The 12,654-nt window shown below is 35.7% G+C and overlaps 1 protein-coding gene across 1 annotated transcript; it reads left to right on the top strand.

The window, feature by feature from the left end:
- The first annotated feature begins 2,936 nt into the window (after window positions 1–2,936).
- On the top strand, window positions 2,937–5,378 carry LOC133284760 (reticulon-like protein B2). The gene is made up of 5 exons (XM_061481826.1): window positions 2,937–3,578; window positions 4,152–4,332; window positions 4,419–4,560; window positions 4,801–4,870; window positions 4,973–5,378. Exons 1-5 carry the CDS (start codon window positions 3,377–3,379, stop codon window positions 5,140–5,142), a joined length of 765 nt encoding a protein of 254 aa, XP_061337810.1. The 5' UTR covers window positions 2,937–3,376; the 3' UTR covers window positions 5,143–5,378.
- The last annotated feature ends 7,276 nt before the right edge of the window (window positions 5,379–12,654 follow it).

Here is a 12,654-nt window from a genome sequence, read left to right on the forward strand (position 1 = left end):
TCAACTCAAGTTTGTAGTCTCTCTGGGTCCAAAAATGTTTATTTGTTTACTCGGTGTTTGGAATCTATTAAATGGAATCATTCGTACATTTATAAAGTGTTCTAAAACATACTAGAAATAATTGGTTAAATTATTTCTTAACTGTTTATAATTTTAATAAATCTTTGAATAGACCTTTATATTTAAAAAAATTTCAATTTATTGAGTTTATATTGTGAATTTTTTTTTAATAAGTTCATACCTACTAACGATTGTTAATGTTTGTTAAATTATGAAGATTTATTTGAAAATTATTTATTCAATAGTTTGCTACAATTTATTTAAGTTTTCAAAAAGGTCTTCGTAATTTAGCAAAATTTAATAGAATTTTAAAAATTATTAGCAAATATTTTTTAATTAACTTTTTTTAAAAAAATAAATAGAAATTTCATTAAAAACTTTTTAAGGTATGCGGACTTATTTAAAAATTTAATAAAATTATAAGAACTTATGGCCGAATAATTTAACTTTTAATAATTTCATCTCTTTCTACTAAAAATTATAATAACAATAATAAATTCATCCTTGTCTAGCTCGATCGATGTATAGTTGTTCGACTCTCTTAAGGTAGAGGAGTGCTTTATAGTTTATACTATCTGTGTATCGGATCTATCTTCCTACGGTAACCTTATTAATTTCGTACTATTATTACAAAAGCTTTATAAGTTAGGAGAAGGGTCAACAAGGATATATATATATATATATATATATATATATATAGACAGGATCCTTTGACACCGGTGTCAAAAAAAAGTTTGACACCTCATCTGAGAGCCGTTAGATTAAAAAAAATCAACGATTCTGATTTGTAAGCATGTGACACCATTGATTTTTTTAAATCTAACGGCTCTAAGATGAGGTGTCAAACTTTTCCTTTGACACCGGTGTCAAAGGATCCTGCCTCATATATATATATATATTTGACACCTCATCTAAGAGCTGTTAGATCCAAAAAGATCAACGACTCTGTGACACCATTGATCTTTTAGGATCTAATGGCTCTCAGATAAGATGTCAAACTTAAAAATTGACACCGGTGTCAAAAGATCCTACCTTATATATATATATAGATATATATATATATATATGAGGTAGGATCCGACACCAGTGTCAAATTTGAAATTTGACACCTCATCTGAGAGCCGTTAGATCAAAAAAGATCAACGATTCTGATTTGTAAGCATGTGACACCATTGATTTTTTTTGATCTAACGACTCTCATATGAGGTGTCGAATTTCAAATTTGACACTGGTGTCAAAGGATCGTACCTCTCTATATATATATATATATAATATTCTAATTGGGACTCTTTCCTGGCGATGATTTACCTAGATTGGATAATTGTTGCATTATATCCCGTAATGTTCTTTCCTCGGGTCTTAAGTTTGTAATTTTTCATTGCGGAAGTGCTGAAATGATTGTTTTCTGCTTTTGGTGCTTTACTTTGTCTTGCTTTCCATACACAATGCTTATTTCTTCTCAAAGAACCTGTGCAAGTTTGATCTTTTTGGTCGTGCACGTACAAGATCTATTAGAAACAAGTTGGACATGGGGTCATGAATTCCTTTTAGGTTTGTGTTGGAGTCTGTAAAGGTTGAGTCCAGAGCTAAGGTGGTAGAAGTGTGTTGTGGGGGTTGACCCTTTCCAGCTTTCGTTATTAGGCTTGCATCTGTTGCTAATGATGGAACTTTTTTCTTGAACATATTGATTATTTGTTCCGGTATTGTCCAAGAATCATTGCCCTTTTTTGGTGTGTCAATGATTTATTATCCAAAAATAAAAGTTTTAAAGAGGAGATTATTTTAATCTAAGGCTAGATATACTACGAGTTTGATTTTTATATATGATTAACCATTGAAAATCCATCAAATTGAATTGAACTCAGAGCCTTTTTGTCAACCCGTTTGATTTTACCAATACCTAATATGTGAATTTTATTTGTTATGATGCCTTCCTTTGTTTGACAATTTAGCTCAAAATTGACAAATTCACATCAATTCATTAATTTTGAATGTGCATGATTAGTTGGTGCTTTGGATTTTAAGGGTCTGACATGTTTGGTTTAAGCTATCGCTCATCTCATTATCTCTTAAATGAAAAAATAAATAGATTCAAACATGCAAAATGTGTTGCGAGTATAATTGGAAATGAAAAAGGATATATAAAATTTGCATAAGCAAGGGGTGGAAAAGGAATAAATAAATAAAAGAGCTTTCTTAAAATCTGCATCAATTACAAGTATATGTGTTTGTGGGAAATAAAAGGCTAAAAGCTATGCATCTGCACTTTTCTTTAATTAATAATTATTCAAAGAAAAAAAACAGTGTTTGGCATTGAATTCTAACCTTTACTTCATGTTTATTGAATTTGTGTCATAAAAAAATAAAGGAAAAACAGGGTGGGTCGGTACGTTATCTGTACACCTTTCCCTTCAACTAAAACATCAACATATGAGGACATCACTCATCTGATTCTTGTCCTGATACGTGTAATTTCATGTTAAATTTCAGCAATGCTATCTATTTCTTTCTGAAATAAAACTACAGGGTTGAGGTGATACCAATTCCAGTGGGCTAATTGAATTGACATTGGGTGGCCCAGTCCAACCAGATCCTCTCCATCAATTGAAATGAATGACGAGACGTTCACATCAAAGTGGGACACGTTTCACGCATGTCGGTCCCACTTTCGGTCGGCATGCCTCGCGATCGCGACTCGCGAGGATTAACATGCAGAGCAAATACTAGAATCTTCTGTCATTGATTACGGGCCGGGCCTGCTATTTTCTTAAATTTCTCCACCGCGTAAGCTCATTCCACTTTTCTTAAGAGTTAAGTTTATATTTTATATTTTATTTTATTTTTTAGAGTCAAATTTTCCGATCTAATTTACACGGGAATTTAGTGACGGATCCCGCAAAATCCTACGTGTTGGAGATCTGTGTGCTGAAATGGGATTTTTTTTGGTTTGTTGAGCTGCATGACTTTTTTTGGAATGGTCATCGTCATGCCACGCGTCCAAATTAAATATAATTTAAGTTTGCGCTTGCGAGAAATGAGAATAAAGTGTGGGTCATTCGGGTGGGTCGCTTATCCGATTCCGGATCCGAACATTTTGAATTTCGGGTCAGACACTTTTGAACGGCCATGATGGCATCAATTAAGATTAAGATTGCTCTCGCTATTTAGAGATCGAAACATAAGGGATACTTTAGCTTTTGCTTTTGCACATTCTTGAGAAAGGGGAGTGTTTCTCATTCCTTCCAGACGCTTCGATTTGAATTGAGTATTTAGGGTTTTGGTTTATCGGCGATTGGAATCGTGAGATTTTTTAGACATGGCGGAGCATCACGAACACGAGGAACCAAAGGGTGAATCACTGTTGGACAAGATTTCGGGGAAGATCCACGACCATGATTCGTCTTCTTCGTCGGATTCCGACAACGAGAAAAGCAGCTCCTCTGCTCCCATCAAGTCCAAGGTTTTCAGGCTCTTCGGCAGGGAAAGGCCACTTCACAATGTCCTTGGTGGCGGAAAACGTATGAGATTGCCTCTTTCTAATTTTTTGTTTTTGTTTTTTGATATACTGTTTTTGTTTTTTAATTTTCTAGCTGTTTGTGTTCTTTCTCTTAAGTGATTCGGGTTTGTTTATAGTGGGTTTAGGGTTTATGAGATTCAAGTGAGATCTTGTTCGTTCTGATTTCTCCGTTCATTACTTTTGTTAAACCTTTTTTAAAATCAAAATGATGTACATAGCATTTGGGTCTAGATCTGCAATCCCCTGTTCCCGATTTGTGTTGTTTTTACAAGATTCTCCCTAAATAATACATGGGCACTCGAAGATCGAATCTCCTAGCTGCGAGAACCGCTGGAGTTTGTGTTGGATAAATTTTTCATTTCTCGCGCATTTAAATTGTCAAGTCAAACATTGACGACTAACTTTGACAATAATTTTGCTCCTTGATTTCCCTTATATTAACTTGATCCAAATTTTAACTTCAAATGTTGACATGGGTTTCTGAGTTTTTGTGATTTTTGTTGTTGGTATGCGCTGCCTCTTTGGTTTGGTTGGTGTGTTTGTACTTTACATTGAATTGCTTGCTATGCAACAGCCGCTGATGTTTTTCTATGGAGAAATAAGAAGATATCAGCAACGGTGCTCGGAGTTGCGACAGCTGTTTGGGTTCTGTTTGAATTGCTTGAATACCACTTCCTCACTTTGGTTTGTCACTTACTGATACTTGCACTGGCGGTATTGTTCTTATGGTCCAATGCATCCACTTTTATCAACAAGTAAAGTTCTAATACTGTAATTCGATTTGGCTTTCTGGTATTCTGCCCTTTCTATTAGTTAATTAGATTACTTTGATTTTGATTAGGATTCCACCGAAGATCCCACAAGTGCACATTCCAGAGGAACCTGTTTTGCAGTTTGCCTCTGCTCTTAGACTTGAGATAAATTGTGCTTTTGCTGTATTAAGGGATATTGCATCAGGAAGGGATCTCAAGAAGTTTCTCTCAGTATGTTGATTTCCTTTTATCATACTTTGTTGTTGTGTTGTCGTATGTTGCATTTGCTCCATTTACCCAGAAATTGGTGGTGGTTAAGGTGGCTTTATGACCAGTAAATAACGTGGCATTTTTTTACTAGTGAATAGGGGTTGGACTACAGTTTATGCGGCCTGCAAAGTTGCAGATTTTTGTGCTAATTTCTAACTTCTTTGCTGGTAATAAATATGGTTTTTGTTTTGAATTAACTAGGTGATTGCTGGATTATGGATTTTCTCTATACTGGGAAGTTGGGCAAATTTCTTGACATTGTTCTACATAGGTAATGAAGTGCCTCTTTGTCCATTGACATTTACTGCCTTGAAAGTTCAAATATTATTTTGAATTGTATGTGATGTGATGTGTTTTCGTAATTTTGTAACAGCTTTTGTTTTGCTTCACACTGTACCCGTGCTTTATGAGAAATATGAAAATCATGTGGACTCTTTTGCTGAGAAGGCAACTGCCGAGATTAAGAAGCAGTATGCAGTGTTTGATGCGAAGGTTTTGAGCAAGATTCCTAGAGGACCTCTGAAAGATAAAAAGAAAGATTGAAGTGATTAAATCAGGCTATTACTATTGTGCTGACAAATATGTCGTGTAGGGTTTCATCAATGTTATGTTGAATTCGGATTCGTGATCAGTTAAAACCCTATCATGTTATATTTTATTATTTTTGGGGTCACTTAGTTGACAATGTGGAAGAAGTATTTTTATTTATTTTTTCTGCTGCTTACCTGTACGCCTCAAAAAATCCTGTATGCTTATGTATGACTTGTTCTTGTGTTGTACTTACATCTTGAATACACGCTCTGTGCATTAATGTTTTCTTAGGAGTTGGTGATAATTATGTCTCCGAACTCATGCGACTCGCCTCCCTTTCCGGTACCAGCCGTTGTTCGATCACTGACCATTTCCCCGCATAATTTCGCAGTTATGCTTCCCAACTTAAGTAGTCTGGAAGCTTTTGTACAGGTTCGTATTTCCTAGTACCTTTCAGTGCTCGGAGTAGATTTCTTGGTGCTTAAATTAGAGTGGGGGTTCATAATAATGATAAAGAAGTGTGGAGAGTAAATGGTGTAGGGGTTAAATGTGTCAAGACAGGGTTATAATGGCCTCTTAAGAAATAAGGTTACGAGCCTATTTTAGAACGTCTGGCTGCCGGGTTTCAGTGACTTGGTGGGATGACCGGTTGGAGAAAAAAATACAACTTTCAGTAATCTATACAACACCCACATGGTTTCAAATCATATCCTTCACCCCATTCCCCAAATGGAACGATTTTGAAGTCATATACGCAACTGGGTAGGTACAAGGATAAAAGGGTTTCAAGCAATTACCTTTTACGATCTTGTTGGTACCTCTGATGGTGCGAGTCCAATTTTTTTTTTTTGCCAGGCCTTGTTTTCGCCATGCGTGTATGGACTCTCTTAGCTCTTTTTCCGATAAAGTGTTGAGGTGGAGAGTTGGAAATGCATAGGGTGAGCTTCAGCAATTGCGAGGAATGGATAAATTTCTCTGAGCCCTAAGATTTTTTTGTTTTGGGGTGAGTAAGAACAGAGGAACCCTAAGTTTTCATTCACTTCCTTTGAGAGAAAAGAAGAGGGCACGAGAGAAGGGAGTGAATGTGATGCTCCCTTTGCCTTCAGTTACAGTGATTTTTGTTATGGTATGTTAATAAGGTCTCTTAGTTCATTGTTAACTCTTGGTAATAGTCATTAATTAAACTTAGCATTAAGGTTTGATATCTTTTATACATTGCCATAACACGTTGACGTTTATTTTGCTTTGACTTGACCATTATTACGTTTACTTTCATTTTTATTTTATTTAATTTTTGCTGTAATCTAGGACACTGTTTTGTCTTTTAATTAAAGCTGGAGAGGAAATGGAGAGGAGGTTTCAAAGAAATAAAAGGGTGGAGCCACATTTGCGCTAATCTAGGACACTGTTTTGTGTAATTTATTGGTTAATTACTTTGATCCACTGTTGTAAAATCTGGCCCAACCCGGAATTTAGTGAACTGGTCATCAGACCGGTTTGGGTCAAACATTATTGATCCGGTCAAAACCGGTGACCCAGTGACCCGATCGGGTCATGTAATTTTTTTTTTAAAAAAAAAAAACCAAAAAATCAAAACTGTTTCATCTTATCAGAAAAAAAATGTAGAATTCATTTTAAAAATTGTTTGTAATTTTATTTGCTAGTATATTATTCTACAATGCCCTCAAAATTTAATTTCCAATACTGAAGCAATTTGAGGAATAATAAATTAGAGAGTGTGACATATGTCATTTTAATGTAGTTGAATTTGAAAAATATGAATTCACTGTCGTTGAGACGTATGTTTATGAGGATTCTGAGTTGCAATTTAAATTGACATAATAATAGCGTACATTTTTATTTATTAAATGTTTCATGTTTTTGAGCTTATTTAGTGAATCTTGTTTAATTCATTTTATGGAAAATATAATTGAATTTATATGTTTAGATTTATATATATTTTTATATATCTAAATATATATATATTCGGGTCAACCGGTTCGACCAGTGACCTACCGGTCCAACCAATGACCCAGTACCCCGACCGGGTCAATACCCGGGTCGGGTTTAATAACACTGCTTTGATTGGGTCGATGCCAGGTTGGATTTAATAATACTGAGTTTGCCTTGTATATTTTAATAAATAATATTTTATTATAAAATAATAAAATAATATCTTTTTTTAATAAACTAATATCTTTTTTTTTAATAAAATAATATTTTGGATTGAGGTGTGGTTGTATTATTTTAACTTTTCATTGACTTAAATATATAAAAGAAATAAAATAAATAAAACAATCATAACTTATATTTTATAGAATGAAACATGTTATTTTTGAAAGCTTGATAGATTAGATCAATTTTTATATTTTTTAAAAATAAGTCAAGCCAATTTTATAAGTCGATTAAAAAGTCATCTCAAACTTAGAATATTTTATATAAGCCCAATTTATTTAAATTAAAGTCTGACTTGATCTAACTTATTTATATGTGTGTTAAATTTGCACAGAATCTTCACTCTTATCCAAGGTTGGAATGCGAACACATATTATTTCTTCATTCTTGTCATCTATCTCCACCCTTAACTCAGATTTTATCTTGGCTTCAGTTTTTTTTTTTTTTTTTTTCATTTTTCAAATAAATTAAAGGATAATTTTCATGCTGGTTGTTGTAATCTGTCAGGGAGAATAAAGGTGGCAAAATGAGATAGGTTCGGCGAGCCAGCCAATCCGCCCACCAAACAGAGCGGGGCGAGTTGAGTTGTTCAACTCGCGAAGCTCGTCCCATCAAACTTTAAGCTTTCTTTGGAAAGAGTCCCATCAACATTAAGGTTCAACCAATCTTGAAGAAGCCAAACCCAGTTCAAAGGAGTCTCATTAAAGATAGGCAGATTTTATCTCACTTTGGAGTTGTGGCTAGCCAGGTTGATCTCCATCATATGCTTTTGAATCACACTTATTTCATTTTCTGGTCTTTTGTAGTCACTCTCATGAATTTCTTTGTTATGTCATAGCTAGAGAAACCAACAAGTAATGAAGAAGTAATCTCTCTGATCCGAAATTCTTCCATCAAAATAACCAATGTTTCTATTCAACCAGCTAAAAAGGTTCTGATTAAAAAAAAAACAGGGGAGAGTGAGGCTTAAATAAAGAGTTTTCCAAATCTTTGTGGTCATAGGGTGGTCTCTAAACATATGAAGAATAGTCTCTAAACATCTATTCCGTTCCCCACTTAACATATATGTTTTTGTTTAGAAATCTTCCTGGCAGATCTTCTAATTCTTTATTTGTTGATAGATGTTCATTCCATTCACATTATCAAAACTCTAAATATGTAAAAAAATCTTATCATAATTCACGTAGTTATACTCTTGTCATGGGCCCAACACCTGTTATTTATTTTAATTTTTTAGGGTTTGTCAGGAGAACACCACTGAATTTTAATTTTTTTGTTTTTATTTTAAACAAATTATCAATTTGGTCATCTCACAAGTCAGAATATTCTAGCTAAGCCCCTAGCGTATTTGTTTTTTCTCCTTATTGTAGTAGCCAGACGAAAGTAAATTTTCAGCTCTAAGACTAATATATTCAACTGGAAATTATCAATTTTAATTCTACAACATAATAAACATTAAATTTTTTTTTTTTTTCTTTCAATTGAAAGTTACAATTAATAAACATTAATTTTAATTTTAATGATGTTGTTAAGGACACCTGGAACTTGCAGGATAACATTCCCACTAGCCTTAGCAACCTGGTGCCTGTCCTGCGTGATTGGAACTAGGTTACCTTTGGTAATATCTTTCGGAAGAAAAGTTCCATTCTTCGTAGGCTTGCTGGTATCTAGAAATGTTTGGAGGATGACCCTAATAGCTTTCTGGAAAACTTAGAGGTGGAGTTGCACATTGAATAGACCGTACTCTTGATCAGGAGGAGAAACTGTGGTTTCACAAGTCTAGAATGCTGTGGCTGAAAGATGGTGACCGTAATACCAAATTCTATCACATACTATCTTTCGAAGGAGGAGAAATAAGATCACAACTCTGAATGATCTGGGGCTGTGGGTTCGAAATGTTGAGCAGTTAAGAAGGCTTGTAATTGAGTTTTACTCAAATCTCTTCACAGAAACTCAGGCTACTAGACCCTGAATTAGTATCGCTGAGTATTGGACTCCTTTGAGCATGCGTGATGTTAATGTTCTCAGCAAACCAATTAGCACTGATGAAATAAAGGTTGCCTTCTCTTGAATATCTGAAAATTCATTGTATTATGAAATCTAAGTTTACATTACAGCTATTCCACCTTATATATCATGGTGTCAAGCAGAAGAATCAATAATGAGTATAACAAACTTCCAACTATACACAACAGATTCCTAACCGTGTAACAAACTGGATACAGTTACAAACTAACTTTAACTGCATCTCTTTCCACGTCAGCGTTAGTTACTTCATTAGGATATATTAACATCCTCCCACAAGTGGGACTATATATGTTGAAGAGTCCCAACTTGGACACAGCTCTTTGAAACGCAGTAACATGTAATGGTTTTGTAAAGACATCCGCAATTTGTGCTGAAGAAGAAACAGGCAACAGATGAACAAGCTTCTGAGCTACTTTTTCGCGAACGACATGACAGTCCAACTCAACATGTTTCGTTCGTTCGTGAAATGTTGGATTGTGTGTGAGATATATCGCGGATTTGTTATCACAATAAACTGATATGGGATGAGATAAAGGAAAGCATAAATCCTTGAGAAGATAGGAGAGCCATTGCAGCTCACAAGAGAGGCTAGCCAATGCTCTGTATTCTGCCTCACATGATGACCTTGAGACAATCGTTTGCTTTTTGGATTTCCAGGAAATAAGAGCGGAGCCTAGGAAGACACATTGTCCAGTGACTGAACGCCTAGTATCTGGGCAGCAAGCCCAATCTGAATCTGAAAACCCTGAAAGCTTCAAGTTATTCTTTGAAGGAAAGAAGAGACCAGTGCCAGGGGAATTCTTAATATATCTGAGAACTCGAAGTGCAGCAGAGTGATGAACGTCCGTAGGATTGGAAACGAATTGACTTAATTGTTGAACTGGAAACATGATATCGGGTCTTGTAGTAGTTAAGTATAGGAGCCTCCCCACAAGACGACGATAGGGAGATGGATCAGTTAAAGGGACACCCAGGGAGCGCTGAAGCTTCGAAGATGCATCCATGGGTGTAGATGATGGTTTGGCAGCAAGAAGACCGCTATCTGACAAAAGTTCCAAGGCATACTTGCGTTGATTCAACACAATCCCCTTATTCGACCGAGAAATCTCCAGGCCAAGAAAGAACCTTAAAGTGCCAAGGTTTTTGATTTTGAACTGATTATCCAGAGAAGTCTTCACACGACGAATTTCATCCATACAATTGCCAGTCAACACAATATCATCAACATATATGAGTAAAGCTGTGAAGAGAGAACCAACCTTAAGCGTAAATAGAGAATAATCAGCGGATGACTGCACATAGCCCAAAGAAGACAAGGCAGATGTAAGTTTAGAATGCCACTGACGACTTGCTTGTTTAAGGCCATAGAGGGACTTTAATAACTTGCAGACTTGATTGGGTTTGCTGGCAGTAACCCCTTGTGGCAGAACCATGTAAACCTCCTCATCCAAATCGCCATGGAGGAAGGCATTATTGACATCCAATTGTTAATATATCCTAATGAAGTAACTAACGCTGACGTGGAAAGATAGATTCATATAGAACAGTATTTCGGGAGAAGAAAACTTGTTTAGAGGTTAAATCATAAAGGATATGGCCTTTGGTATTAGGTGGTTCTCCCAAATACACACATTTTCTTGCTCGAGGAGAGAGTTTATGTCTATGGGAATTAAGGGTAGAGGCATATGTGAAGGAACCAAAAACTCGAAGATTGGATAGTAGGGGTGGTTTAGAGTGAAGAATCTCATATGGAGATTTGTATTTCAACAATGGGGTAGGCAAACTGTTAATGATTAACACAGCTTGTGAAACTGCATAATTCCAAAGTGAGTGAGGGATGGATGCTTGGAAAGCTAGTGCTCTTGTTACATTCATAATGTGCTGGTGTTTTCTTTCCACCAACCCATTTTGTTGTGGTGTCTCTACACAGCTGGTTTGGTGGACAATTTCATGCTGAGAATAAAATTCTGGCATAATGAACTCTTTCCCATTGTCGGTTCTAATGCACTTCAAGGAAGTATTAAATTGGTTCTCAGTGAGTTTGATGAAATTTTGTAAAAGCTGTCTTGTTTCACTTTTGTAGACCATGAAAATGACCCAAGTAAACCGAGAGAATTCATCAACTAAAGTCAAGAAATATCTATATCCATGAATAGCAGGAACCATAAATGGCCCCCAAATATCAACATGTAGTCTTTCAAAAACTTTATTCACAGACGAGTTGCTAACAGGAAATGGTAACTTCTTGTGCTTAGCAAAGTGGCAAATGTCACAGGGTTTGACATGCCTATTTGGTATAAAGGAAAATTGAGAAGCAACATGCTTCAAAATATTCTCTGAAATATGGCCCAATCTAAGGTGCCATAATCGAAAATCATTATTTTTATTACACAAGTAACATCTATGACAATGACAGACTTGGAAACTCGAATTGAGTTGTGCAGATCCAGTTGTCATGACAAACAGTCCTCCTCTTCTTCTAGCTGTACCAATCGTCCTCAAATTGGTTTTCTGTTTAATCAAGCAATGTGTTGCATGAAAAACCAAGAAATAGTCAGCATTTTCAAGCAATCTTGTGACAGATATCAGATTCACCTTGAATTTTGGAATATATAATACATCCGTTAAGGTAAGGGTGGAAGAAATGTCCACATTTCCAGCATATGAAGCAATGACAGATGATCCATCAGGCAAGAAAACAGATATAGGTGTAATCTAGTGAATGGATGTGAATATGGATTGAATATGTGTGATGTGATCTGTGGCCCCTGTATCTAAGAGCCATTGCATCGAAATTTTACCTGTCATAGGAAGGTTCTCATTGACTGCCATGTTGGTGGAATGGACATGATTGTTTTGCTGCATATAAGCCATATAGTCCTCATATTTCTCCTTTGAAACAGACATCAGTGGAGCTGATACATCATGATCTCTGACCACAGTATTTGCATTCTGTTCAGTTAGAACTGCATTACTTGATCCTTGAATGTTCTTTGACCTGTAGCCTTGGGGAAAGCCATGCTTGAAGTAGCATGTGTCAATGGTGTGATTTGTCTTCTTGCAATTAGTACAATACTTGTTGCTATTACTTGAACTGCGTCCACCAATGAATCTTCCTCTTCCTCTGTATGAAGGTCCATGACCACGTGGATTCTCTGATGAACTAGCAAATGCCTTTGCTTCACTTACATTATCACTGTATGAATCAGTTCGCAGCTGTCTTTCTTGTTGTTGCACGAAAGAAAATGCTTTGTTTATATTTGGAAGAGGAGACATGAGCATTATTTGGGATCGAACTTGTGCAAAATTTTCATTAAGGCC

This window comes from Gastrolobium bilobum, unplaced genomic scaffold, assembly GCF_033153095.1.
Source record: "Gastrolobium bilobum isolate Gb01-03AN ecotype WA unplaced genomic scaffold, APGP_CSIRO_Gbil_v1 utg27505, whole genome shotgun sequence".
Classification (NCBI taxonomy): domain Eukaryota; kingdom Viridiplantae; phylum Streptophyta; class Magnoliopsida; order Fabales; family Fabaceae; genus Gastrolobium; species Gastrolobium bilobum.

Bases quoted from the DNA above. Each gene is read 5' to 3' on its own strand.
- LOC133284760 (XM_061481826.1), top strand. From the start codon at position 3,377: ATGGCGGAGCATCACGAACACGAGGAACCAAAGGGTGAATCACTGTTG. The intron at 3,579-4,151 runs GTATGAGATTGC...GCTATGCAACAG, and splicing joins TGTCCTTGGTGGCGGAAAAC to CCGCTGATGTTTTTCTATGG. The intron at 4,333-4,418 runs GTAAAGTTCTAA...GATTTTGATTAG, and splicing joins GCATCCACTTTTATCAACAA to GATTCCACCGAAGATCCCAC.